The sequence below is a fragment of the Labrus bergylta genome, chromosome 2 (assembly GCF_963930695.1).
Source record: "Labrus bergylta chromosome 2, fLabBer1.1, whole genome shotgun sequence".
In the NCBI taxonomy this organism is placed as follows: domain Eukaryota; kingdom Metazoa; phylum Chordata; class Actinopteri; order Labriformes; family Labridae; genus Labrus; species Labrus bergylta.
The window spans coordinates 31097732-31123803 of NC_089196.1; the positions used below are offsets into that span (position 1 = coordinate 31097732).

General features: G+C 43.4%; 1 protein-coding gene across 4 annotated transcripts in view; it reads left to right on the forward strand.

Annotated features, from left to right (window-relative positions):
- The window catches only part of smtnb (smoothelin b), a 76694-nt gene that overhangs the window by 40982 nt on the left and 9640 nt on the right, over positions 1–26072 (forward strand). For 2 of the 4 annotated variants that reach the window (XM_065951652.1, XM_065951653.1), the window contains exons 7-18: positions 2535–3229; positions 4767–4815; positions 6326–6922; positions 10300–10373; positions 21248–21436; positions 21674–21749; positions 21944–21976; positions 23782–23961; positions 24217–24279; positions 24745–24826; positions 24916–25092; positions 25182–25308. In XM_065951652.1, coding sequence (XP_065807724.1) covers positions 2535–3229; positions 4767–4815; positions 6326–6922; positions 10300–10373; positions 21248–21436; positions 21674–21749; positions 21944–21976; positions 23782–23961; positions 24217–24279; positions 24745–24826; positions 24916–25092; positions 25182–25308 — 2342 coding nt within the window. The remainder of the gene's footprint in view (positions 1–2534; positions 3230–4766; positions 4816–6325; positions 6923–10299; positions 10374–21247; positions 21437–21673; positions 21750–21943; positions 21977–23781; positions 23962–24216; positions 24280–24744; positions 24827–24915; positions 25093–25181; positions 25309–26072) is intronic. The other 2 variants (XM_065951654.1, XM_065951655.1) reach the window with 1 other exon arrangement.

The following is a 26072-nucleotide window of genomic DNA, read 5'->3' on the forward strand; positions in this document are numbered from 1 at the left end:
ACCATCTGGTCACAAACTTTATCATACCTCTAATCCCATACCATCCCATCACAAACCATCCCATCCCATCACAAACCATACCATACCTCTAATCCCATCCCATCCCATCCCATATCATATCAAACTATACATACCATATCATGCCAAACCATATCAATAAAAAACACAGACAAATAATTACATAATCTTTTCAACCTGGATAAAAACAAGTTTTGGAAATAAATCAATATATGTGTAATAATATCGCTACAGCTTGTTCAGTTCAGTACCTTTTGAAGGCCGTTAAATATCCTAACCAATAAGGGACGATTTAAATCGATTATTAAAAAAATTATTCAGGTTTACATTTTTTGAACATCAAAGGACGCTGCCTGTCCTTGACTCCTCTTGTTCAAGGTACTCACGTCTCCTACACCTGTGGCTGAGTTGTTTTCCTCAGTTATTAATAACTATTAAGTATTCAGAATTGCTGTATTGTGATATTATAGTTATCAGAGGCATCGTATGGTACCGTACAGTATCATATGGTACTGTACCGTATCGTGAGTTCCCTGGTGATACCCCCCTTATTCCTGATACACAGGAGCAGAGGTAACATGAACCATGTGTCACCCTTTAAGAGGGAAGTAGCAGTTTACTATTGACCCTTTCACACAGTGACTACAAACATGAGCTCTCCTCAGGTCACCGCTTCCAGTTTAAAGAAAGCCCTGGTCAGTCTTTGTTCAGGCTCTAAAAATTGGCTGGCAGCGAAGTGGCTTCTTTTGTAGCTATTTTAGAGCTAAAAGCAAGCCTCTCATTATCCAGCACCAGTGGGGGATTTTCCCAGAAGTATCTACACAATGGACATGAGAGCGTTCCAATACTGAAAACAAGAACAATATGGTGAGAGTTTGTTGAAGAAATGGTGTATTCTGGCTCTCAGTCCACTTTCACTGGAGCAGTAATTGAGTTTGGGATGAGTGCATCATTAGATTCAGACACTGCTGACCACTGGACCAATCATGGTGTCACATGTGAGAGAGGGGCCGCCATTAATTCTCTTAATTAAGTGTCATAATCACGTTTTCTATTCAGAGCGTATTACATAACTGCTGCTCTGTTTAATCAACAACTTGCAGTTATTTATAAACTGATTGTGCACAAATGAGTGATTATCTATTTAAGGAAGGTGTTGCACAATAAAGAGGCTAACTGTTCTTCACAGAGCTGTGGGTGTCCCAGGAAGGCGGTCAAAATGTTTGATAGTTTACTTTACGATACCACATGTTTTATCGTGTTTTATTCTGATGATTGATAATATTCAAAACGACTGAAACCTTTCAAATCTACTTAATAGATTTTGTGCAAAGGAGAGGACTAAGTCAATAATATACTACATGCCAAGTGCTGCCAACTATTGCACAAAAACATTGGTAAAGTTATGGTAACCAAACGGTTTTTGTTTGCAATTTAGTCATTGTGCAGGAGCGAGACTACAATTTTTGACCATTGAAAACAAGAAATGATTCAATATTGAGGCCCAAGGATTTTTTTTTGCCATTGGTTTCAGTGTTGTTACATTTTTACAAATATCATATCCAAGTGTAAAATGTTGGATTGTCCCAGTGGATCTGGACAAAAGTTCAAAGAGTTTCCTGCAGCCACTGCTCAGAACGGAGTCCCTCTTTGATCTGGTCTGTAATTGAAAGGCGTGCATACTTGGTCAACCCTGTTTGGTCGCAGAGTTGGTGCAAACACAGGTCACACTGAAGTGTTTCTAAGCCGTGGTGTGTACATGGACATGTGGGAATCTGATAGCCGGTGTGGTTTGCACACAAAATCTGATATTTCAGCACGGAGTTAGAGGTAGAGACAGTCACAGAGGGAGGATGTGGGCAGTGCTGTGATGTTTGGAGAGCGGTTTCCTGAGGAGAGAAGGAACACTGAAGGGGTCTGAACAGAGGAGGGGAAGTAGTTTTTCCTTGTCTCTATTTCACACTCACTTCCTCCTTAGCTTCTTGTACTTACTAACCACCTCGTGCACCGTCTCTTTGGTTACGACCACTCCTTCTCTTTTACGCAAATCCATTGACACAATCTCACAAATCTTGCTCAGGAACTGAGGCCAGTCTGGAGGAAATGCCTACATCCCCTCATGTCTCCACATGGCTCCTTCTGTGATCCTAAAGAATGATTTGTGAGCCCGGCCTCTCACGGGGCCTCGCTGCCCCCAAAGTGTTTTATTTCTAATATTTCAACTCAAACTATACCACATCCTGTTTCCTTTTACTCACAAAACCTAACACCCCTCTTTCAAAGTGAAACTAAAAGCCTGCAGGGATGAGATTCTTCTGGACTTTTTAGACCTGAAGAATTAACCCACGATTAATTTATCCAGGAGGTTTGTAGTCCAAGTTCAGCTTGAACTCAACCTGACGAGTCCTTAAAAGATGTTTCCGAGGGTAAAAGTTTGAAGACATTTTGTTGAGCAACATGTTTCAGCTGCAAAAAAGGTCCGCAATTCTAACTTTTTCTTGTGTCCTCTGTCACAGGCACAAACTCGGGTATGGTGCTGGTTCTGGATCACCTGGTGAAGGATGACAGCTCTGGACCGCTGCTAATCCAGCCTCCGAGGGAAACAATGACCACAGAGCCTGACCTGGTCCTGTCTCATCGTCAAAGGTCTGACTCCTCTGCTTCAGACCGCAGCGCGACCTCGGTGCTCTCCAGGTCCAATCTGGATCCCTTGGTCTCAGAGAAGAGTCTGGGCTCTTCGTTCAGAGCCCGGCTGGACTCTGGAGCTTCAGACCGGAGCCAGAGTCCCTTCCAACGCGGTCGGCTGGATTCAGGGGCGTCGGAGCGAAGCGTTGGCTCCCTCTCCTTCGTCAGACAGAGGCTGGGCTCAGACGTCTCGGATTCCGGCGTCAGATCCCGTAGAGGCTCCGGGGGTTCAGACATCACCGCTCTGTTGCCAAGGAAACGGACGGACTCCGGGATGTCCGAGCACAGTGTGAGCATGTCGTCCGAGGAGAAGTGTCCAACAGACGAGGTGGAGGTAGTCAGCACAGATTCAGAAACTGAGAGCAGAGACAAAGGTCCAACCAGCCTCGATGCTCAGTCAGACCAGGATCAGGACGGCATCATGGACCAGGATCAAACTGACGGGGCGGTTTTATCTCGGAGGAATCCCGTGAATGGACTGCTCAACGGCAGCGCCAAGGGAAAAACGGACTTCCAGAAACCAAAGGTAGAGTACACAATCATATCTAAGAGAAAAAATAACACAGCAGAACGCAGCGTCAGCGTCGGGTGTTTATGGAGCCAGTGTGTAAAAAATCTGCAGTTCCTTAAGTGTCCACTGGGATTTCACTTATACTCCATGTAGTGACCAATTTGAACAAATCCAATATTGTTTGGAAAAGTCACTTGAGGGATGAATGTGGAAGCTTTCGGACGCGTGCTTAGCTCGAAGAAATCAACACAGTCCATTGATGATTTGATTTGGATATTTCAATCCATTTATTTTAAACACTTCTTATCAAATAAAGGAAAATATGACGAACCACTACGTCTATAAATAAACAAACAAATCCGCGTTGGATGCGTTTAACTCCGACAGGCTGACACGGTTAAAAAAAACCCTGTTTGCCTCCATTCAATCACCTGTCCCACCTCACCTGGATTTAACCACAGCAATACAAACAAACACACATCATTTGGCTCCAACACTCCATGACACGTGTGTCGGACCTTTCTATGTAGCTTCACTGTCAAAAGACCAAATAAGGATTTATCTTTTAGTTGAACAGAGTGCGTCCCTTCAGTAGAGTAACAGAGATTTTCTAAAGCGCATTGTTTGAGCAGCTTCTTGGATACTTCATATTTATATATTAACCAGAATCTCAGATGATTCACAGCAGGGATCCACTGTGTTGATCATAACTGCACCACTAGAGTGGAGTGTCGAGCTGAACACCCAGCTCTCTCTCTCTCTCTCTCTCTCTCTCTCTCTTTCTCTCTCTCTCTCTCTCTCTCTCTCTCTCTCTTTCTCTCTCTCTCGCTCTCTCTTCATCTCTAATGCCGTCACTCCATTCTTCAGTGACACCCAGGTCACATCGGCATCCATAAACACATTGCGCTGAACTCCTGTTTGCTGCTGTTTGTCTTTAGTTACCTGGATACACAAACAAAGTGTACACCTGAGTGTCTCTGCTTCACCTCAGCGGCGTGTCAGCCTCACCTGCTGTCAGCGAGGAATCTGTCTCTGCTCATCCCACACACACACACACACACACACACACACACACACACACACAGATGCTGTGTCTCCCCACACTGTTAACCGTGGGTGCAACGTTTCCCATCTTGGGGGTCTCAGGTCCCCGTGACGCCATCGTGTCGCTCTTCTTAATGTGTTTACTCAAGGCCCCGGCCCCGGACTTCTTTTATTGTTCCCCGCAAGATACGCTGACGCTCGCTCTCCTGAGAGAAATGTAAACACTCTCTGGGGCCCTGCCATGGCCCCCCTCTGCCAAAAAAAGAACAGAGGCCCACTGCTCTCTCCAAACACAAAATGTTACATAATGAAAACATCACCCGGTTGATCCTCTGTTTAGCACTGTGTGTGTAGATGTGAGTGTGTAGTGTCATGAATGTTCGTCTCTGCTCTGTTTAAACATGAAGCTCCTCAGGGACAGAAAACAGGCCCGCTGCAGGTTCATGTCTGCATCTGATGGTTCTCATTCTAATGGTCACGTCTCTTTGCCTTTTTTTCCCTTTTTTAGATACCTAACAGTGATCTGCCACTCACTCATGGGAAAGCAAAGGATTCTGGTAAGAAAAAAAAGGCAATTTCAAACTTTCTGATTCAACCAATAGAAAATCAACCAGCATGTATTTATATACGTATGAAAATCCCCCGCTGAGATGACTTCTTTCGTGCATTATGATGCCTTGTTTGATCGTATCATTTGGAGCACTCACTGGTCAATGCAGTGGACTTTAAGGGTGACGTGTAAAGATGGCCTCGTGTGAGTGCGCCCTTACTCTGTCATATGGCCTGGCTTCATGCTGAGTCGTATACTTTTGTATTGTCAAACTTCTTACTTTATCGTATGATTTCTTACTCTGTCATATGGCCTGGTATCATGCCCCACTAACAACTTGAGAAGCAAGAATGCTACTGCTGTCACCAGATGCCCAAGAGCAGGTTGTAAGCTGCAAGTGCATGCAGATATCTCTTCTGGGATTTCATTACAGCAGATTATGTTCCCCCTTTTTTCAGAATCAGAATCAGAATGACTTTATTAATCCCAAGGGAAAAATGCTCTTTTTTTTCTGTATACAGCTAGTACCCCAAATATTGATGATGCTAGATGTTTACCAGTGAAGTCCAGCACACTTCTGATACCAAAATCAGATCCAGTGCCTACAGATTCTGCATTAAATAATAATAATAATTTATCCTTTGTTAATCCTGTGAGGGGAAATTGAGTTTTACACTCTGTTCAATGAACATGCTACACAAACATAGGCTGAAATACACACACACACACTGTGGACATGCATTAATGGAGAGGTGTCAGAGTGAGGGGGGCTGCCCACAGCAAGCGCTTCAGAGCAGTTTTTTGGGGTTCGGTGCCTTGCTCAAGAGCACCTCAGGAAGTGGAAATTTCCTGAGACTGAGCTACTGCCGCCCAAAGACAGATGACTCTCTCTTAAACCATAGTGTCTTGAATGTAGTCTCTTGATTTTGCAGAAAATGTTTGTATCTTTGGTAAGGACTATGCTCTGTAAGGACTCCAGCATCAGGAGACCACCTCAGTTATTAATGTGACCATTTAGGGTCAGGACAGATAGCCGGGAAGAGAGCATGTAATAATATCCTTCCCTTTTCTCCTTTTTCTAACAGAGAGTGCTCTTTGCTGTGTCCACTGTACTATAAACTGTGGTTTCCCCCTTCAAAGCAGCACATCTCCTTTTCCTTTTGTTAGGATGACCTCAGTGAATATCTTCTCCTCTAATCACTAATGCTTTTTCCGTCAGAGGGTCTGTGCCAAATCATGAGCTTTGTACACATTATCTGACAGCATTAAGGATCCGAGTGAAAGAATATCCATGAGTGGAAGAAACATGTCCTGAAAAGTCCATAAAATAGGATCTGAGAGACGGTGAAATGGGGGAGGTTAAGTCAAGCAAAATAAAGGGGGCTGGAACAAAAAACCTGGAGAGGGGAGGAAAAGAGGGATGGGGATGTGGAGGAGGAGATGAAAACAAGAAGCTATAGGAGATAAGGGAGTGTAAGAGTGTTTTTAAACTTCCCTCCTGCGTTATGTCTTCACAGCACCTGACAAGAAAGATGTGACAGTGGAACAATTCAACCGCACTAACTCCGTGCGGGATCGAATGCGAAAGTTCACAGAGCCCTGCCAGAGCCCAAACGTCCCGGCTTTGAAGAAAACTCCTCTGAGAAACGGGACGACCTCCGGCAGCAGAGCTCCAGAGCTGTTTACACACACAGCAGCATCCCTCAGCACATCTGGAGCCGGGCCAGCGAGGCCGCATGTGGACTCCACAGCTCACACCTCCTCCGCTGCCGCCGCATCTCAGAGTCAAGCCACGCCTCAGACGAGAGGCGTCGCTCACAAACCCCTGTTTGCAACCAGCCAATGGCAGAACTCGGTGGGCGGGGCGAGGCATCCGGCTGAAAAAGATGTGCACGCCTCCAGCAGCTCAAAGGAAGACGGGACCCCAGGGAGAGCAGCCGGACAGCAGGTCACCCAGGGAGAGGCAGACCCGGATATGAAGACTTTCCTCACCATCGAGATCAAGGACGGGCGCACCACGTCGTCCTCCACGGCCTCGCCCAGCAGGGGCAACATCATACCCATCACCACCATGACCCCACGCATCAACACTAATGCTCTGGGACAGAGACAAGGTAGGAGCATCAACCTCAGAATATCCCTCCTGAATCCTCAAAATACTCTCTCTTCTCATGCTGATTTTTAAAAGTTTAAATCCAGGAACACCTGCTTCTTTTTTTTTATTCTCCTAATGCAAAATGCTTTTAAGTGCAAACTCAGCAATATTTCCCCCTTGTCAATCTTTAAAGAGTTCTTTAAAGCTTCTATGAGGAGTTTTTAACTGGTTTTAAAACTGAAATAAATATTAATGTCTCTTTATGACCAACAAAAGCAAAAAAAAAACACCAGAGACAAGATTGTAGGATACCTGATGTTTAAATTTCGATACACTAGTGTAAATTAAACTATATTGACACCTGTCTCAATAACAACAACAACATTACACGTCCTGGGCTACCAGCGGGGCTTTATTCCTTGTGTTAAATTACCAAAAATTACAAGCAAACTCCAGCACGCTGTCTAAATTACACAAAAACATTTGCAACGCTTCATTGCAACGTGTTTGTGTGCCGCTCTCTTCTCTTGTAGCAGCTTTTTCTTAAAAATATTAAAGTGACTCTACTTCTTAATACTTTTTATCATTGAAATTAAAGGGATTGTATAATTTAAAACATGTGGTATTGGAAAGTATCAAATTATTGACATTTATGACAACTTTTCTTTGTCATTAGTAACACCTCAAGCTGCTGCCGGCTGCAGTAGGAGGCAAAGGAGTGATTTACTTCAAGCTGAAGAAACAGTCTTTTTTTTAAATTTGCAAAGCAAAGGTTCTTAAAGTGTGATATATGTATGACTGTTCAATAAAAGTAGGATGGGATTAGTTGATAAATACCAAAACACAGCTTGTCACAAAATCAGCTCAGATGTCCCGCTTGGTCCTCAAAATGACGAGATTCAATTATGCAAACGTACAGCCCATGCACTGTGTTGTTGCTGTTGTGACTCTTAAATTAGCATCCCAAAATCTTAAATTGCTATTGTCGACTCTTACATCACAATGGAATCCCAGCCGCTTGTGGGACGTGACGGGCTCCAAAGAATCGGTCACGAGTGGGACGATGAGAAGAGGACAAAGCACAAACATGAGTGATGAGTGGGGATACAGCGTGGCTGTACTGAAGGGTGTTTGTTATGAAGTGGGCAGTGCTGCGATGAAGAGGGGGTGAGGTCAGCAGAGAGTGTATCTGCTCAGAGGAAAACAACAACGGGCTGTGTGAGAGCACGCTGAATAGTCCCACTGTTACAGTGTAAGTGAATAAACCTGCCGGCTCACAGTCGAGGTTTGTTTGTAACATTCAGTCTTTATTGTCTCTCGGCTCTTTGTTTAATTCAACAATCAGTCATCTGCGTTTCCACCTGATGAACACTTTTCATGAGAAGAGATCCGCACATAGAAACCAAAGTCCTGATTGAAAAAGCAGTTTAAGATTTTCACTTTGAATGCAGTTGGAGACTTCCCCCCCCCCCCCACACTCAATATTATAATTTCAATGTTAGCACAGAGAAATGCAGCTTTTTACATTTCCACAGTATAAACCAAGACATGAGATATCTGCAATGAGCAACAAAGCAGAACAAAGAGAGAATCAAAGGCAAAACAAAAATGCTTCCCATGTTTTAAAAACGAGTTCATCTATCCAGAAACGAGGCGATCAATGCTGAATGGAGAAAGTATGAAGGGTAAAAATGTGAATTATACACAGTCAGACACAAAGTTATCCACAATTATAAGGCAGCTCATTGTAAGGTCAATCAATTCTATGTTACCATGGCAACCAATGACTTACATTTTTTTTAATTTTTAAAATTAATTAATTTGTTGGGCTTTTTGTGCCTTTTTATGCCTTTTTATTTGAGAGATAGGACAGTGGATAGAGTCAGAAATGGGGGAGAGAGAGAGTGAGGGGAATGACATAGAGGAGCCACAGGTCTGATTTGAACCTGATGATCAAATGATTAATAGGGTAGTTTCCTCAATCAGAGTTTCCTCAATCAGAGTACGAGTCTCTCAAAAACACAATGTTCCTGTATCGTAATCTACACACTCTGCACAGCACATCCTAACTGTACAAACAGTCCCAGCAGTGATTCATTAATTGCATACATGCAAAAAAAAAAAAAAAAAAAAACCCTGAAATGCACAAATCTGAGACGGATTCAGAAGCAAAGCTGCTCTGCTGCTGTTACAGTCTGTCAAACAAGATGTGTTAAGTTTCAGCAGCCGGGACCTCCCAACCCAAACTGTTTATTTAAAAGTTACAGATTGACCTTCACCATTACAGTTTCAACATGTCGTACAAGCCGGCGCACGAGGATGTGTTCTGGCAGAGAGAAGGTCACATGCTTTCTCTTTTCAGCTGAATTTGCATTAATGCTTTTTGGCTCCTTTTTTGGGAACCTGCGTTTTCTTTTACTGCCTTAACGCAGCCTTGGATTCTGTCTCTGATTACCGACTAAAAGCTCCCACCAAGAGTCTTAAAAGGACTCGGTGCTGTTGTGCATCAATCCTGTGTTTTATGGCACATGGGGGGGAGGGGGGGGGGGGTGGTCCTGCAGGAGAAGAGGTTTGTTTAAGTTAAAGGTGTTGTAAACTACATTTCCTCCCCCTCGTCATTGGACCGTTGTTTATAAAACTATGGCAGCTTATGTAACTGACTTATGGCTACCACTAACACACATTTCAGTGTGCAGTTTGTTCTTAGTATTACTTTTTTATGACTTGCAGTTTTTCAGTTTTTATTTTATAATCAACAAATCAGTCATATGTAAATGGGGGGGGGCTGTGGCTCAGTTGGCAGAGTTGTCGTCTCTCAACCGGAAGGGTTGGCCCCCCATAACTCAACCATGTAGACCGATGGGCAGCCAGAGCCAGGACAGGACCAGAGGGCTGTCAACTGGGAACCGTCCTTTGTCTGTGTTTGAACCAATTAGTCCCACGACACTTTGGGAAGGTCAGACTGTGAGCTCCGGCATCCCAGAGCCACCCCTCTCCAAACACCAGACCCACATGCAGACCCTCTACGTCTTAGCTGCCCTACCATATGGGCTTTTTCAATAAATCAAAACATAATGATACATCCCATCTCATACCTAATCCATACAGCCAACGTTCATCCACTTGATCTTCACACACATACAGTATCAAGGTACAGGAGAGATTCATGATGTTCTTTGAAGGAGGTTCTCGGGGTTTCTCCCAGTTCCTGAAGAGGATCTGTCGACCAGTCAGGATAGCAGTCTGTATCCTGTATATCAGTGTTTCTGGAAAAGGCAGATAACACTTCTCAGTCTCCTAAAAGTAGAGTTTAGGACAGAGCACAAACTGACTTTTTATCACATTGACTGATGGATATTTTCATGCAAATAACTCATGTTCACTTCTGTGTTTTAGAGTTGACCCTCGGCCTCAGGGCGACCCCTTTCAAGCTCTCCTCGTCCAGCATCTCCTCCGGATCCTCCATCAAGGTAAAAATCTAACTTTGCACGGGATATTTTAAGAAATGTTCATCAAATCAAAAAAAAAACGCACGTTCATTCATAAAAAAAAATTCATACATACAGAAAGTCAGAGAGCTTTAAAAAGTTATAACTGACCATTGGGAACATTCAGAACGTGAAAAAATATGATGAAATGTAAAAATAAGACCATGAAACACAAAATATCTCAATTTGTTTTTTCTTTTTCGCGCTCCGGTTTGTGTGTTGTTGTTTTTTTTCAAAGTAATTAAAGCAATGACTGATCAATAATCTGCTCTGCGCGTCCACAAGTATGGCATTGATCTTCAGATACGGACTGCAGAGTCTTACCTTCCCAACAGACACAGATTCACTGATCCCGCCTAAACCGAGAAAGCTCCTGTTTAACATCCATCCCAGAACTATTTCCTGAGGATTTGGGCTCACAGCTTGCTCCCTCTGTGCGGGGAAAAGCCATAAGCCGCCTCAGAAACACCACACATAGGGGTAACCTCCATATTTTACCTATTGCCTATTGCAGTTGGGACGCTTCAATCACAACATAATTTAAGATTTATCTTAAGTTGTTCTTCTCCATATTTTCCGACTTTTCCTAAATGGGCTTGAGTTTGTTCCTTTCAATTAAAAACACTAATTCAGCTCTCATCCTCTATTTCATTACCTCCTTTTTTCAAATCAATTCCATTCCGTTTGTAGCAGATATCACCTATAAAGGTCTGAGAGGCGAGTGAGCCGGGGACATTAAAAGACAAACAGAGTGTGAGAAAAGCCCGGAGAGGAGGGAAGAGCAGTGTTTATCAAACACAGAGCGGGTAGCCAGTCACATCTGTCCTTGTAGGGTATGTGAAAGGAGAGAGAGAGAGAGGGAGAGGGAGGGAGGCGCTCTGGGCATTCCTCCTTTTTCTCTTGGCAGGACATGCCCACTCTGAGATTTATCTGGGAAATGTTTCCTTAATCTCACCTGTCTGTCTGTCTGTCTTCATGCACATCATCAGCGTCCAATTTAATTAAAGAATGTCAACATACTGTAAGTCTTTACTTGAGTACAAACTGATCCACTCCAGTCTAGTCCTGACCACCTGGGGGGTTAGAAAGAACTGCTAAAGTCCCGTTAGCCTCTTTGGTTAAACTCCTCGCTCGTCCATGAATGGAGAGTGAGAAGAGACGTGTCCTGTTTATTCCTTAAAGGCGGTGTATTTAAACTCCGGAGCAGAGGGGGGTAATCCCTGTTACAGGCTGACAGAGCTGGTTAATTAAGGCTGAGAGGAGACTCACTCTGCAGGGCTGCCAGGTGGATTTAAGATGTTTGGATAAGACTGTCTCCATCAGTTAGGCTGGTTCTTTTTTTTCCAAGTAATCTGCAGATGGACCAGGATTCTGCAAGAGATGAGGTTTACATAATACAACATTTTACAACATGGTAATGTCACTGTGAGTGCTTACCTAGTGGCAACCGTTCAGGATTTAAAAATAAAGCCAATAAGAAATAGCACAAAAAGAAATCCAAAAGCTGAAAAATCTTAGGTCCCATTATTCCATTGTTATTACAGCAGTAATAGACATGTTTACAGCCTGGTACACAAACAGTTTTGGTCTCTTTAGCTCATTTTCTTTATTGGCAAACACTGTGGGCCTTGTTTCTGATTGTAAAAAGTTAAAGGGTTAAACATAAATTATGATTTTTTTCATTATTAGGGGCGTGGTCGTAGACTCTATAAAACAAGGGTGTAGTACTCATTGACGTCCCCCATTGGTTTCTGAAGCAGACTTTTAAAGCCCAATGATGGCGGCCGCCAAATTGGAAGTGCCGTCTCAAACTAACTTTCAGTAAACCTAGCAACATGCAGGTGGAGCTGAGGTGGAGCTGAGGTGGAGCTGAGGTGGAGCTCAGGTGGAGCTCAGGTGGAGCTCAGGTGGGCCTTAAGCCTCCTGACAAACGGCTACAACACACCAGCCAGTCAGTCAAATCAGCCAAATCCCTTATAAATAAATGATCCCTATAAAAATATCCCCCCTGTACTGTGTGCACAATAAAGACATGAGCTCTACAGACCAAAACAGCTTTTGTTCCAGGCTGTGAACAAGTTTATTCGGGTATTTTAACATGGGCTGTAAATACAATTTCTTCGGCTTTTGCAGCTCACCTCAAGTGGACACTTGAGGAACTGCAGTTTTTTGTGTTCTGAATTGGATTATTTTGTCGACACTGTATGTTGCTGCTTGGGCGTGGCTGATTTGACTGACAGGTGGCCATCCTGTAGTTGTTTGTAGTTGACCCCCTCAGCTCCAACTTTTTACCTGTTTCTCTAGATAGACGCTAGGTGGAGTCTACATTTCCAATATGGCGACTTCAGTTATTTGGCTTCAAAACAACTCTTAAGAAAACTAATGGATGACATCACTGTGACTACGTCCATTTTTGCACATTCAATGTAATGTTTACATGAGTTTAGTATGACTAAACATGATATATCTTTTAAATCAGGGGGTAGGGAAATGTTTGTAGCTGCTTTTTATTATTGAAAAGTGTTTCTGCACCTCCCAGAACTTTGTTCTTTCCTGCAGCCAGCCAACAGCACAGCTTGAATTATTGCCTGCTTCATGTGTCACTCATGAGTTAAACCGTTAATTGTCACTGTCCCGTTCACTCTGTGGTTATTCATAACAGCTTGGGATCAGTGTCATGCATAGACTCAGTCTGCAGCCTCAGTGTATGGGCTCAACGTGAATGCCTCCATTGATAAATCCCGCTGCTGTGATGAAAACTAAGTCCTTCTCTGTTTCAACAGTCAAACAAGCTCATGTTTCGCCTTCCACTGCCAGATTTACTCAAGTTTTACCAAAACAAACACTTAGCCTTAGGGACTTGGCTAATGAGATTGTACAAACAGCAGCAGCCGCCGTCGCTTAGCATCAACCGGGGGGGGAGGCGGCTTTGTTTCAGGTTGATCCAGAGACCACCTGTTCTGACTTTCCACGGTTAAGACAAAGTTCAAGGTTATGTGAGAGGAAGGACTTATAACAAAGTAGCTTATACAAGTTCCCTTTGCACATTAGCGTGTACTGTAGGTTCATCAATGCAAGAGGAGAATGCAGATATATCAAGGGAATATTCAGTGTAGCATGAGTTTTAATAAGCTCTTCCTGTTTGGTGTTGTTAAAGGTTGTTTATTGACCGCATGGGTCCTGTGTGCGACTCTGATCTGTTTGGGTGGTCTCTCTGCTTCTCTTTGGTGGTCTCACTTCAGCACTCACAACCTCCACTATTACCGAGTGGTATTTTATTTGAAATCCAATAAAAAATGTGTGTCTGATAGTATCGGCTCTTTCTGTGGATGATGTGTAGGGTAACATTTTTATTTATCTAACCAGGAAAAGCTTGTTGAGTTTAGACTTTTGATTCCAAGAGTGTCAGGATTACAACAGGCAGCAACACAGTCGATTTTTCATCATTACAAAAGTAAAACTTTAATGTAATGTTAGAAAAAAGATACCATTACATTTTTGATACCACAGCAACACAAATAGAAAGTCTAGTCACTGAGGGAGTACCGTGCTTAACCACGATTGTCCCCCCTCCCCATTCCCCCGCTGGCCTGCAATCACACTGCTCCAGGACTAACCGGGCCTGAGCACGGTAACCTCTTGTACATAACGTTGTAATACAACACATGCATGGCTTTACGGGATTATGAAGCGTGCTTAGTTTACAGGACAGGCGGATAAATAAAAGGGACATTCCCTACTCTCTCTCTCTCTCTTTCTTATCAAATTGAATGTTTTTTTTCCCAGCTCAGTTCTGATCCTATTCCTGTTTTCTTCCTCCTGGTGTAGGTTGAAGGTACAAAGAGAGCTGACCTTAAAAGAGACTTTTCGACAAGAATACATCAGTTTGTTTTGTTGTGGAGAAAATAAGACCATCCAACAAGAAAATACAATAAACTGATAAATAATGGCTTTAAAATCTTGATACACAGAACATGGAGAGGAGAGCTGCACGTTTCAAAGATTACAATCTAATCAAAGCTCAACAAAGAGAAGTGAACCATGTAAAGGTGTCAGAGTGAAAGACAGAGAGCTGGACCTTTTTAAATACAGAAGAAGTAAGATGAAGTTTTTGTCTGAGTGGAGATGCTTGTATTATTTCAGAGCAGTGATGAGAGTTTGTATCAGACAGGTGACGTTGATTATTGATGCCTCCTCCTGCTCTTAGTGATCTCAGCTGCTCCTGCCCGTCTCAGCTCAGCGCCGCGCTCAGCCTTGAACACAAACATAAATAATACCTCAGCTTTATTACCGGGGTGATGACAGGACGCTCTCTCTCTTTGTCCTGCACTCACACAGACTACTGCCAAGCTCTGGGTCACGCAGGCAAAGTGCTGCTGTGTGAACTCACAGGACACACAGACACTCAGTCAGTGACAGGTTGTCTCTCTGTCACATAGAGGCAGAAAGACCCCCATTGTTATCATACTGCTGATCCATGACACATGCTGCTTACACAACCACATCAGGCGTGGGACAGATTTAAGCCTGGTCTGTAGAGAGGAGCGCTAACCGGGGAGAAAAGGTGTGAGAGGTTTTTATCGGATTAAACCTTAAAAAAAACAAATTTTCTACCCCCCCTGATGTCTCCTGATATTCATTACCTAAGAAGATTCTTAGTTCACCTCTTTGATGGTTCCTCTGAAGACAGAAACCTCTGCATTATATTTTAAAGTGACACAACCTCTATTATTCTATTGATCAAAAGTACCAAAAAATACCAAAGGTTAAATGAAATTACAGATCTCCAGTCATATTTCAACCCAAAGCTGCCACAAGTGAAAGAGAGAGAGCACTGTCTTGATTGAACAAATGCACTGAAAACGTTAAAAAGCGCTGCCCTTCTATAGTTGTGCAATGTAGACAGTGTGCAATACTTTTTCTTGCAATATTTAGAAATTGAAAACAATAAATAACCAAATATTGGGCGCGTAGGACTTCTATTTTTGATGCCGTATCGAAACAGGTATCAATATCGTTCACTTTTAAATCAATCATATCAAAGTTAAAACATCTGGAATCAGCCCTGAAAACATCAGCACATTATTTTTGGTTATTGAGCTGACAAGCTTTATTACACTTTGTCCTGTCTAACCTAATGCCCTGCCAGCCTTCATGCATGGGTACAGTTTGTACCCTACTATTTGATTTCTATGCATACAGTACAACAGGCCAATAAATCTCCAGATAAGCATGTCAAAGATGTTCATGAGCTGCTTATGCCAAGAAGAAGTACACACAGATTTCTGTCAACGCTCTTGGAGAGCTCTTAATTTAACACAAAAGCACTTGAAGAATCCTCTCGAGCAGCATGTGGCTCCTGCTGCTTTGTCAGTAAGCCTGTTGGCTGGGATTTCCCTCCTAGTGTTGTCAGGATACCAGAAAGTTCAACTTTGATATGATTCTGGTGAAAATCTAATTATTTGGATACCTGATTTGATACCACAGGAAGAAAAACTGAAGTCCTAGGAAGGGTAAAACTCCCACACCAAAAACATTTCTGAAATTTCCAAACAGAAATGTTGCCAATGTTTTGTGCATTTTAGACAGTGTGTGTTGAAGTTTTCTTGGACTTTGTGACAGTTTAATTCCTCTCCAATGGACCTGTCAAAAGACATGAAATTTGTGTTTTAGGCTTCTGTACTTTTTTTATTCTATCAATCATTAAATTAAACAAGATTGTTTGATTTTAAAACACGTGGCATCAAAAAAGTACAAAAGTATCAAACATTTTGACAACCTTATTACTTTGCAAACAACCTTTCCCAGTTCTGTGGAGAATTGGCCCCAAAGTTCAGCAGGACTCCAAATTAACCCTCAACACTTTATCCCTTTATGGACGATCTTTCTTGAATCACAGTCATGCAACCCAACTGACCTCATTACAGCCGGGGCCGAGCTGAGTTTTTCAGGACTAATTTGTAGATGAGTGACATTGCAACAAATGACTACTCGACCCAGGCACAGAGCCACATCTAAACCCTCATTGCCTGCCAAGAGAAGTGTGAAGGACAAGCCCTCCAAATGAAAGGAGGGTTTGAAAGAGGGAGGGGCGAGTTTTTCACATTTTTGCCGTTGCCATTCCCCCTCTGGCCTTCCACCAGTGCCCCAGGACTGACTGGATCAGTGGAATAATGGTGGGGCAGGAGATAAATAGACATGTCCACAACACCTGGGAACAAGGGGGTTGGTCCACTGCTGCCTGGGAAACAGGATTCCTTGCGTGCTCATTGGCTGTCAGCGTGTTAACCAGTAAAGAGGGGAGATTTGCAGGGGGTTATAAAGGACAGGCATTGTTTTGGAAGGTCCCTATAGACAGCTGGACAGTGAGTACACCCAGCAGCCTCACATCTTTGGGACTGTCCCGTGGATATAACTAACTAAAAGGACTTCAGCCAGTTGAACATTGAGCAAAAGTGAGTCCAGCCATGCCTGGAGTGAATCTGGACTTCCTCCCAGCCTCCCAGGCTTCAGAGGAGTTGGGGAGCCCGGACAGCACTTGTGCCGAATCTGGACTGGAGGAAGTGATCGGTGATTTGCTTGCACAAGATGAAGAAGAGGATCAAGAGGAGCCATTTAACAAGAGTAAATTTGAATTGACTTTACGGTGTGCAGTGGGGGAGATCCATAGTGACCTGCAGAACTTTGGGAAGCGGGTGGATGTCCGTCTGGAGGAGGCAGCGGCTCAGGTGCTTCCTGTGGCTGAGGCTCTTGCCAGGCTGCAGGAGGAGAACTCGAGGCTGAGGAATCAACAGGAAAGACTTATGAAGCAAGTGGAAGTCCTGTGCCAAGCCTTGGGTCTACAGGTACTCGACAGCGAGGAAAATTCCCCTTCAGCTCCATGTGATGCTGAAACTCCAACCAATGACCCTCCAACTTTGTCCAGTGAAATTGCATCTTCTTCCAGTGATCCTCCAGACTGCACAGCTCACGAGCCTGCACTCGAAACACCTCAAGATGCTTCCGCCTGCACCCCCGAAGATTCTGCATCCAGTGCACCACAGAACACTGAAGCTGGCAATCTTCAAGATGCATCAGGGGATCTTCAGGGTCCCCTCTTATGTACCCAGGAATCAGACTCTGTAACGAATGGGACGGACAAACCGAAGAATTTGGAGCCCTCAACCGTCCAACACCCACCTACATTTGCAACCCGCCGCTCCCTCTCTGCCCCCTCCTTGATGGTGGATATCTCTTGCGCCAACAGCCCGGTACTGCTCTCTGTTAAAGCTTTGATCATGACCCCTTTTAATGCAGATGAGCCGCTTTATAAATGGGTATGTCTTGTGTTCAAGTGTTGACGAGTTCAGCCACCCAAGTTCTGCTTGTTGACCCGATGTCCCTCGTCTTTGAGCTTTGAGCCGTTTGTTTTAATCTGACACCCACTTCATTTAAAATAAAAAAATCTTTACCATCTCAGCTGTCAGTCAGCTTTGGCAGCTTGTGTTTATGTAGAGGACTTCATTGCAATCTGTCATGGTGGTATTCCAACCCTGTATCACCATGTGTTTCTGATCGTGTCCTGGCTAGCACTCCTGTGTGTGAGTGTGTGTGTGAGTGTGTGCATCCAAGTGCCCTGTTGGGTGGATTCACTTCCTGGTAGAGAATATCATCCATTAAAATTACTTTGGCATGAATTTGGCATCTTTAAAAAGAGCAATAAATGCAAAGATTCAACTTGTCTCGCTTCAGAACAAGAGTGGGATTTTAAGAGATTGATACTCGGCCTCATCTTGAGCCTTGAATCCTTAAAACAAACTCTGTGTATGCATGTGGACTGGTGACATTTTGAAGGGTTACTGAATGTTTGCAGAACTAACGTCAATCATTCAACAAGCCAGAGTTCATATTCATGTCTAATCCTACCAAGACAGCTGGGTCTGCCAATCAGCTGTTCTAGTAAAAGGTGGCAGGCTTCCCCTAAATGTTTGAGATAATGAAGGGTGACCTTATCTGTCCATTTGTTATTATGCCTTTGTGCAATATTAGCTATGCCCCCCGGATGTCAGCTGTTTGTAATCCTGCTGGTGGAGAGGTGAATCGACTCTATAGAGGAGCATTTTGTGGCACTTTTTTTGTGACTCAGCTGGTGAGGACACTGAATTAAAGATGAGTGGAGAAGGAAGGTTATCTGAGACTTTTCTGTGGCTGAGTCCATCATCTCTCAGACGGGAGGTTGGCGGTTTAATCTCAAGCTTTGAATGGTCACGAGACTAGAAGAGCACTATAAAAGCACAGACCATTTACCCTTTCACCCCTTCATACACTCGCTCAATGACTTTGTTTGGCTGTGTTGTGTATCAAAACATTCCCCGTCGGTCAAGTTCTTCTCAGTCAGTTCTGTCCCCGAGGCCAGAAAATTCTTCGAAACCAGCGACCACCAGTGATCACTGCGGCTGTGCTGGGTTCAGTCCCTCACTCAGACCGGGTCTAACTGGGGCCCACAGAGAGGATGGATCAGCTGTTTGAGCTAAATCTGTACCAAGGAATCAGTGACAACAAAAGCATCATCCAGAGCCCATACTTATACCGCCACAGGCATTCAGCTTCATATGAAAAGTTCACTGATGTTTTCCTGTAGGATTCATGATTGGGAAGAATATTTGATCTGCAGAGTCCCTCTGCACCTTTAAGAAAAAGCTAAAGACCCAGCTCTTTCATGAATACCTGCTAACTTAATGATGATGGTCTCCATATTATTGATGATGATGATGGTAATGACGATGGTTTTTGTTTGATAACGATGACTTATAAGATGGTTTCTATACTGATTAGAGCTCTCAAGAACTGCCCTCAATGTTGTGCTTTGCCTCTGGTCACTTCCTGTCAGCACCTGTGTGTCCAATCAGACTCAAAGCTGATCGTTTGCTCTTACTGACATTGTTCCCTTTTTTCTAGATCCTTGCTTGTGTTGTTCTTTCTCTCTGATGTACGTCGCTTTGGATAAAAGCGTCTGCTAAGTGAATTGTAGAATATTCGACATAGACATGGTTTACCTTAAACTGTAACTTTCAGTCTATTCTTATAAAAACTTGGACAAAATATCTATACAGCAATATATCATTGCTCTGGCTCAGGATACAAAAATAAAATTGCTGGTGCCAAATATATTAAAAAAAATAATAAAAAAAGTGATTTTGATGATATGACAGCCGTGCAAAGAACACAAATGATGATAATGTGAACAGAAGTTAATTGGCCAAAGGAGAAGACGGCGGTGAAGAGAGGTTAAAGGAGGGCCAGGAGTTCATTTTATATTCTTCAGTTGATCAGATGTAGTGATGGATCATGATATGACTGTCGTGATATATCAATTATCTGAGATTTGCTGTGTCACAATATGGCTGTTACTGTGGACCACATACAGTATTTCTTTGTATTGTATCGTTAGTTAGTCTACGTCCCACCCCTCATGGTTCTTCACTTCGTCTTAGGTACGCTCTTCTCTCTTAACTTTCGCTCCCAACACTCCTCCTCCTTCTGTGTCTGAGTTAGCGATGTGTTTCCTCTCAGTTTACCTCCTGTTCCGGTCACACTGGTGTACCGTACCTGTCACTCTGACATGTTGCTCACATGCTCAGTCGCATTTAGACCCTGTGGGGCATCAGTCACACTCCATGGACTGTTCTAACAGTAACTTGGCAGGGTTTGCTCTCGCTCTCATGTGCTTACTGTCACTCTCTCTCTCTCTCGCTCTCTCTGGCACAGCTGGAAGGGGAAGGAGATGTTAGAAATGATGAGATGTGGTGAGTGGGCAGGCTTTGTACAAGAAGAGAGATTATTAGAGGGAGCCTGATTCACACACTCGGGCCTATTATGGCTGCAGTGTGACAACATACGAAATCCTCTTGTGTTTATAATGTCCTAATGCCAGGAAGATTTACTTATGTTTCATTAGTGTCAGAATAAAAGCCCCAGGTTAGGAGGGCGCTTAAATTACAATGCACAAGTCCAACTAAGGCAACTTTAATTAAACAAAAAAAAGTAAGTAATGCCTAATCTTGGGATGCTTAACATCAAACATGTCCCTTTGTACCGGCCCTTTGTCTTTTTTTACCTTCTATTGTAACTCTTGATGTTCCAGAAGATCCTTTTTTTTCTCTTTCAAATTAAAACAACTTTTTTTTATCCGCACAGGAAATGGAGCAACCTTAGAATACAAAATATTGTTGGCCTCTGTGTTGTCTTCTGTGTTCTTCTGCTGCAAAACAAATGTCCCCTTTAGGGACAATAAAGAATCTGAATTTGAAGAGGAAATAAAGCCATAAAAAGAAGATTTTTATGAGACAATCATCTTAACTGGGTTCCTTAAAGGCTTTATATGCGGCTTACAACTCGTGCTGCATTGTTGTGTCTTTATTATGCTGGTATCTTCACACTGCATGTAAATTTACCTGAAATGAGCGTGATCTAGAAACACAGTTAAACAGTGAGTACAGTATGTTATTCTTCTTTTCTCTAGTCCCTCAATTAAACAACTTTTATACGTGAGGGGAGGAGTCAGCCGGCCGTCCTGGCGATGCAAACAAACTGAAGATAGGACTCTGAAAACATCACAGACAGTGGGACTCGGGTGTTACACCCATTGTAGACAGTCATGACTCACAGAGTTATTTTCAGAGGATATACTTGATTTGCATTATATTTAAGAGTGAAAAATAATAAAGCATATAAAGCCTTTAAAATGAACGTAAATATTACCTCTGAACTCTGCAGTCTGACATTCATTTATGTATCAAAGCATGCTTTTACAGTTGTGTGTGTGTGTGCTCATGCTCATGCTCTGTGTGTATTTGTTTTGTGTGTTTCTGTTGCAGATGGAGACCGAGCCCGCTGTGGCCTCTGTGCCAGTGTTTTCAGCTGGACCGTCCGTCACAGTGGCTTGTCACGCCCCCGCCATCCCCAATGGCTCCAGCAGCGTCCAGTCCAAACCCGAGGAACGCTCCGGAAAGTTGACAGCTGAACAGCTGGCTGCGGTGGAGGACGAAGAGCTGCTCGATAAAATGGTAACTCACATCCAAGTATTTACCTTCAAAAGCACTTTTTTCTCCTGACTCCGGTCAGTTACAAAGTTCATGTGTTACTTCTTACTCTCAGCAGTTCAGGGAGGGTACATTAAGTATTATTGTATAAAGCTATGTTGAAACTGCATACACAAACAGAGCCTTGCCACTGTGACTTTGTGTAAAGAATAACATCTCACTGTGTGTCTTTGTGGCTCCTTTTTTCTTTCTCCCCAACAGCTCGACGAGTCAAAAGACTTTGAGGAGAGGAAGATGATTCGTGCAGCCATGAGGGACCTTCGCAAGAAAAAGAGAGGTAACAAATCCTCCGTCTGTTTCCTCTGCGTTCATAATGTCACGTCTGCTGCTCTCTGAAGTCATACAAGGAAGACACAAAATCAAACATGAGCATTTTTAAATACCTTTTTTTTTTTTTCTTCCTTTCCGTTTGTTTAAAAGTTTTGAACAAAACTTGCAATTCCACATTATTTCTGTCCATTCTGCCCTCAGAGGTCATGCTGGGATGTACTCAGGAGGAAATAGGTAGGGCAGGTTGGTGTGCAGTGTGAATTAACCACAGAGACTTGCCTGGGTTTGACTTTGTTTGTGTGCACCATCCTATCATCGTCAGACCACAACACAACATCCAAACAGTTAAAGCTTTACAGTCAGTGTGGTGGATGATGAAGGATATGTTCACAGTTTTGTTTTATGCATGAAATACTGTTTTAATGAGGAATGTGTCACAGTCACCACAGCGTTGATGAAGAGTCTGTAAAGAAGGCCTGCACGATACGAGGAACAATAAGCAGTAGTATTAAAATGTGTGACAAACTGTTCCTTATTAATCCATACTGTATCTATTCATGTTGTTTAGAAACTTTTCAGCAGAGTTTGAATGACTTCGATCTAAAATATCTGTTATTCTGTCCCGAGCAGCGGGTCAGATCCAGACTGGATGACGGGAAGAAAATGAAATAAAAATGTTGACATGATGCTACTTTAGACAATTTTCAGAACTAAATAAAGGATTTTAAACTATTTTATCAAACAGCTGCAAAAATCAAACATCAATTTGAAGCAGCTGTGAGGAACTTTTGGTTTGTGTAGATTATGGCGCCCCCTGTGGTCATCCTTGAAAGTCTGCATATGGATCAGCTTGATCCTATCCAGTATTTATTTGAAATTTAGCTGGATACATTCTTATCAGTTTTCAAAAAATGTTCAGGGGAAGCCGGTAGCCTAGTGGTTTGTTTGCAAGCCCCTTGTACAGAGGCATAGTCCTCCAAAATGGACGGCCGGGTTAGAATCCGACCTGTGGCTCCTTTCCCGCATGTCATTCCCCGCTCTCTCTCTTTCTCTGATTTCTGACTCTATCCACTGGCCTTTCTCTGTATTAGGGCATAAAAAGCCCCAAAATAAATCTAAAAAAAAACAAGTTTTAAAGAGGGGTGCAGATGGCCTAGCGGTTAAACCACTCCCTATGAACAGAGGCTATCGTCTTCCAAGCTGGCAGCCGGGATTCAAGTCCGACCTGCGGCTGCTTTCCCTCATGTCTTTCCTCTCTCTCTCTCTCTCTCTCGCTCTCTCTCGCTCTCTCACTCTCTCTCTCTCTCTCTCTCTCTGGTTTCTTACTCTACCCAGTGTCCTAATGTCCTTTAATAATGAAGGCTAAAAAAATCTCTAAAAGAAATCTCTCAGAACCAGGCCGAGGTGACTTCTAGATTTAGAAGATTGCAGATTAACCATTATTTTGGACTTCACTGAACGTTGCGCAGCCTTCCACAGGGGACGATTTGAGTGTGTTTGTTGTCTTTGATCTGTGATAATTGTGCTGGTAAATATAACTTCTTTGAGCCTTCCACCTGAAAGTGTTTGTGTGTTCAGATGGAGTTAAACACCGCTGTGGAAAGAATGTTTGAAACGTATCGCCCTGTAAATTGTGAAGACGTGTTTTAATCCATCGCTGTGGCTGTCAGATGAGCTGCTGTCAGTTTGTTTAGGACCTCTTGGCCTCCTCCTTTTTTTTCCACTGACATCATCTCTCCTCTCCTCTCCCCTCCTCTCCCCTCCTCTCCCCTCCTCTCCTCTCCTCTCCTCTCCTCTCCTCTCCTCTCCCCTCCTCTCCCCCTCTTCTCTCCTCTCCTCTCCCCTCCTCTCCTCTCCTCTCCTCTCCTCTCCTCTCCTCTCCTCTCCTTCTTTTCACTCGCCTCTCCTCTCCTCCTTTTCACTCTCCTCTCCCCTCCTCCTCTCCTCTCCTCTCCTCTCCTCTCCTCTCCCCTCCTCCTCTCCTCTCCTCTCCCCTCCTCCTCTCCTCTCCTCTCCTCTCCTCTCCTCTCCTCTCACAGACCAAAGAGAAAAGGAGCGCGAGACCCGTCTGCAGGACCTTAGGAACCAGAGGGACGAGCGAGCACAGAAGACCCGCTCTGGCGCCGGAGCCGGAGAGATGGTGATGAGGAAGGTGGAGAAGTCAGCAGACGGCTCCAGCCTCAGTCAAGTCACCAAAACAGACCGCTTCGCTCAGTCTGGTACTTATTTAACTTTTCAATAAGAGGGTATTTCTGAACCTCCTTCAACCCGTATTTAACCACCTGAATTTGAACAAACACACAAAAGAACATTCTTTTAGAATCTCAGGACACAAAAAGTATTTTGGCAGCTTAAAGGGAAACACTTCTCATTATGTAGAAAAGACGCATTAGTAAAAGCAAATAGTAGAAGTCGTGAAGAAACAGATCCTGTTGATAATGTGAAAAGTTTAAATTGTGTTTCTGTGTGTTTAGATGATGGCAGCAGATCGACACGCAGCACTGTCGTGGAGTCCAGCTACATGCAGAAAACAGACAGTGAGTCGGCTTTTAATTCAGTTCTGTAAAGTTAGGTTTACTTTGTCTGTCACTTTGATACTACATCTTTTAAAACAATACAATATCTATTTTTTTTTAAATAATCACTCGTATCAAAAAGTAATGAAGGGCTGATAAAATGTAATTCTTTGGTCATACTTTACTTACTTTTTCATACTCAGCAAGAGAACATGCAAACTCCACAATTAAAGTCCTATTGGGATTTGAACCAGGAACATCCTCGCTAACCACTGTACCACCGTACAGCCTATACTGATAATTCAAAAAAAGAAATCTCACAATTTTGCGCCCCCAGGACTTTTTATTTTTGTTGCTGTGGTATCAAATCAGTGATTAGTGTTGTTATATTTGAAGTAGTGTTGTATCAGAGTTTGACATTCTGATATCATGGTAACCCTCCTGTATGTTGAATAGTTTGTATATCATCTGTGTTTCTTCTTGTAGGGGGGACCGTGCAGTCAAAGTCATACAGCTTCTCGTCTTCCTCGTCTTCCTCGTCCTCCAACACAACCAAAAAAGTGGGCAGGTAGGTCGTGAACCAGCAGCACGGTTTAGTTTTCAAGTTTTACAAATGAACCTTTTTTGTCTTTAACCGTCTTCACGTCTTCGCCTCAGTGTCTTCGATCGCGAGGATGAATCATCGTCTCGCGGCGGCGGCGGAGGGTTGGCCGCCGTGGAGCGAAAGCAGGCGGAGAGGCGTAAGGAGCTGATGAGGGCTCAGACTCTCCCCAAAACCTCGGCCATGCAGGCCCGCAAAGCCATGATCGAGAAGCTGGAGAAGGAGGGCGGCGGGTGAGAGCTCGTGCTACCAAAGAAAGAAAAAGAAAAAGGAAGCGCGTCTTGATCGTGTAAAATATTAACGCTCACTTTTTTTCTCTCAGCCCTGGAAACCAGGCGGTCGCCAAGGTCAACAAGGTGCAGCGCTCCACCAGCTTTGGTGTACCCAACGCCAACTCCATCAAACAGATGCTGCTGGACTGGTGCCGCGCCAAGACCCGCTCGTATGAGGTGAGCCGCACAAACCCACAGTGGGCTTAGTGCTTATCTTTTAAGTCTGATGATTTAAGACACAGCCAGCGGACACATTCATCTATTTATACCCAAAGAAACTTTCCATCACTTCTCTCCGCCAGCCGTTCAGATTCTGTGTTTCTCCTCCGGGTGTCACGATACCAGAATTATAAACTTCAGGGATATCAAGTGATGTTACCACGGCAACCAAAATAGAAGTGAAAAGCCCCCCCCCCCCCCCGATATTTAACGTTTCTTTGTTTTCAATTATCAGAAGTTGCAGACACACAACGTCTAAAATGTGTGTGTGTGTGTGTGTGTGTGTGTGTGTGTGTGTGTGTGTGTGTGTGTGTGTGTGTGTGTGTGTGTGTGTGTGTGTGTGTGTGTGTGTGTGTGTGTGTGTGTGTGTGTGTGTGTGTGTGTGTGTGTGTGTGTGTGTGTGTGTGTGTGTGTGTGTGTGTGTGTGTGTGTGTGTGTGTGTGTGTAATTTAATCAGTGCTCTCTGTTTTACTCGAAACATCTTTGTGTTAAAAGTATGACTTAAGATCTGGAACTTTTTTAACGCTTTAGTACTTTCCGATATTATGAATTCTTTAAAGTCTTTATTTGTGATGTTTCACACTTAAATATAATATAAATCAAGTATATCCTCTGAAAATAACTCTGTGAGTCATGACTGTCTACAATGGGTGTAACACCCGAGTCCCACTGTCTGTGATGCTTTCAGAGTTTTCAGAGTCCTATCTTCAGTTTGTTTACAT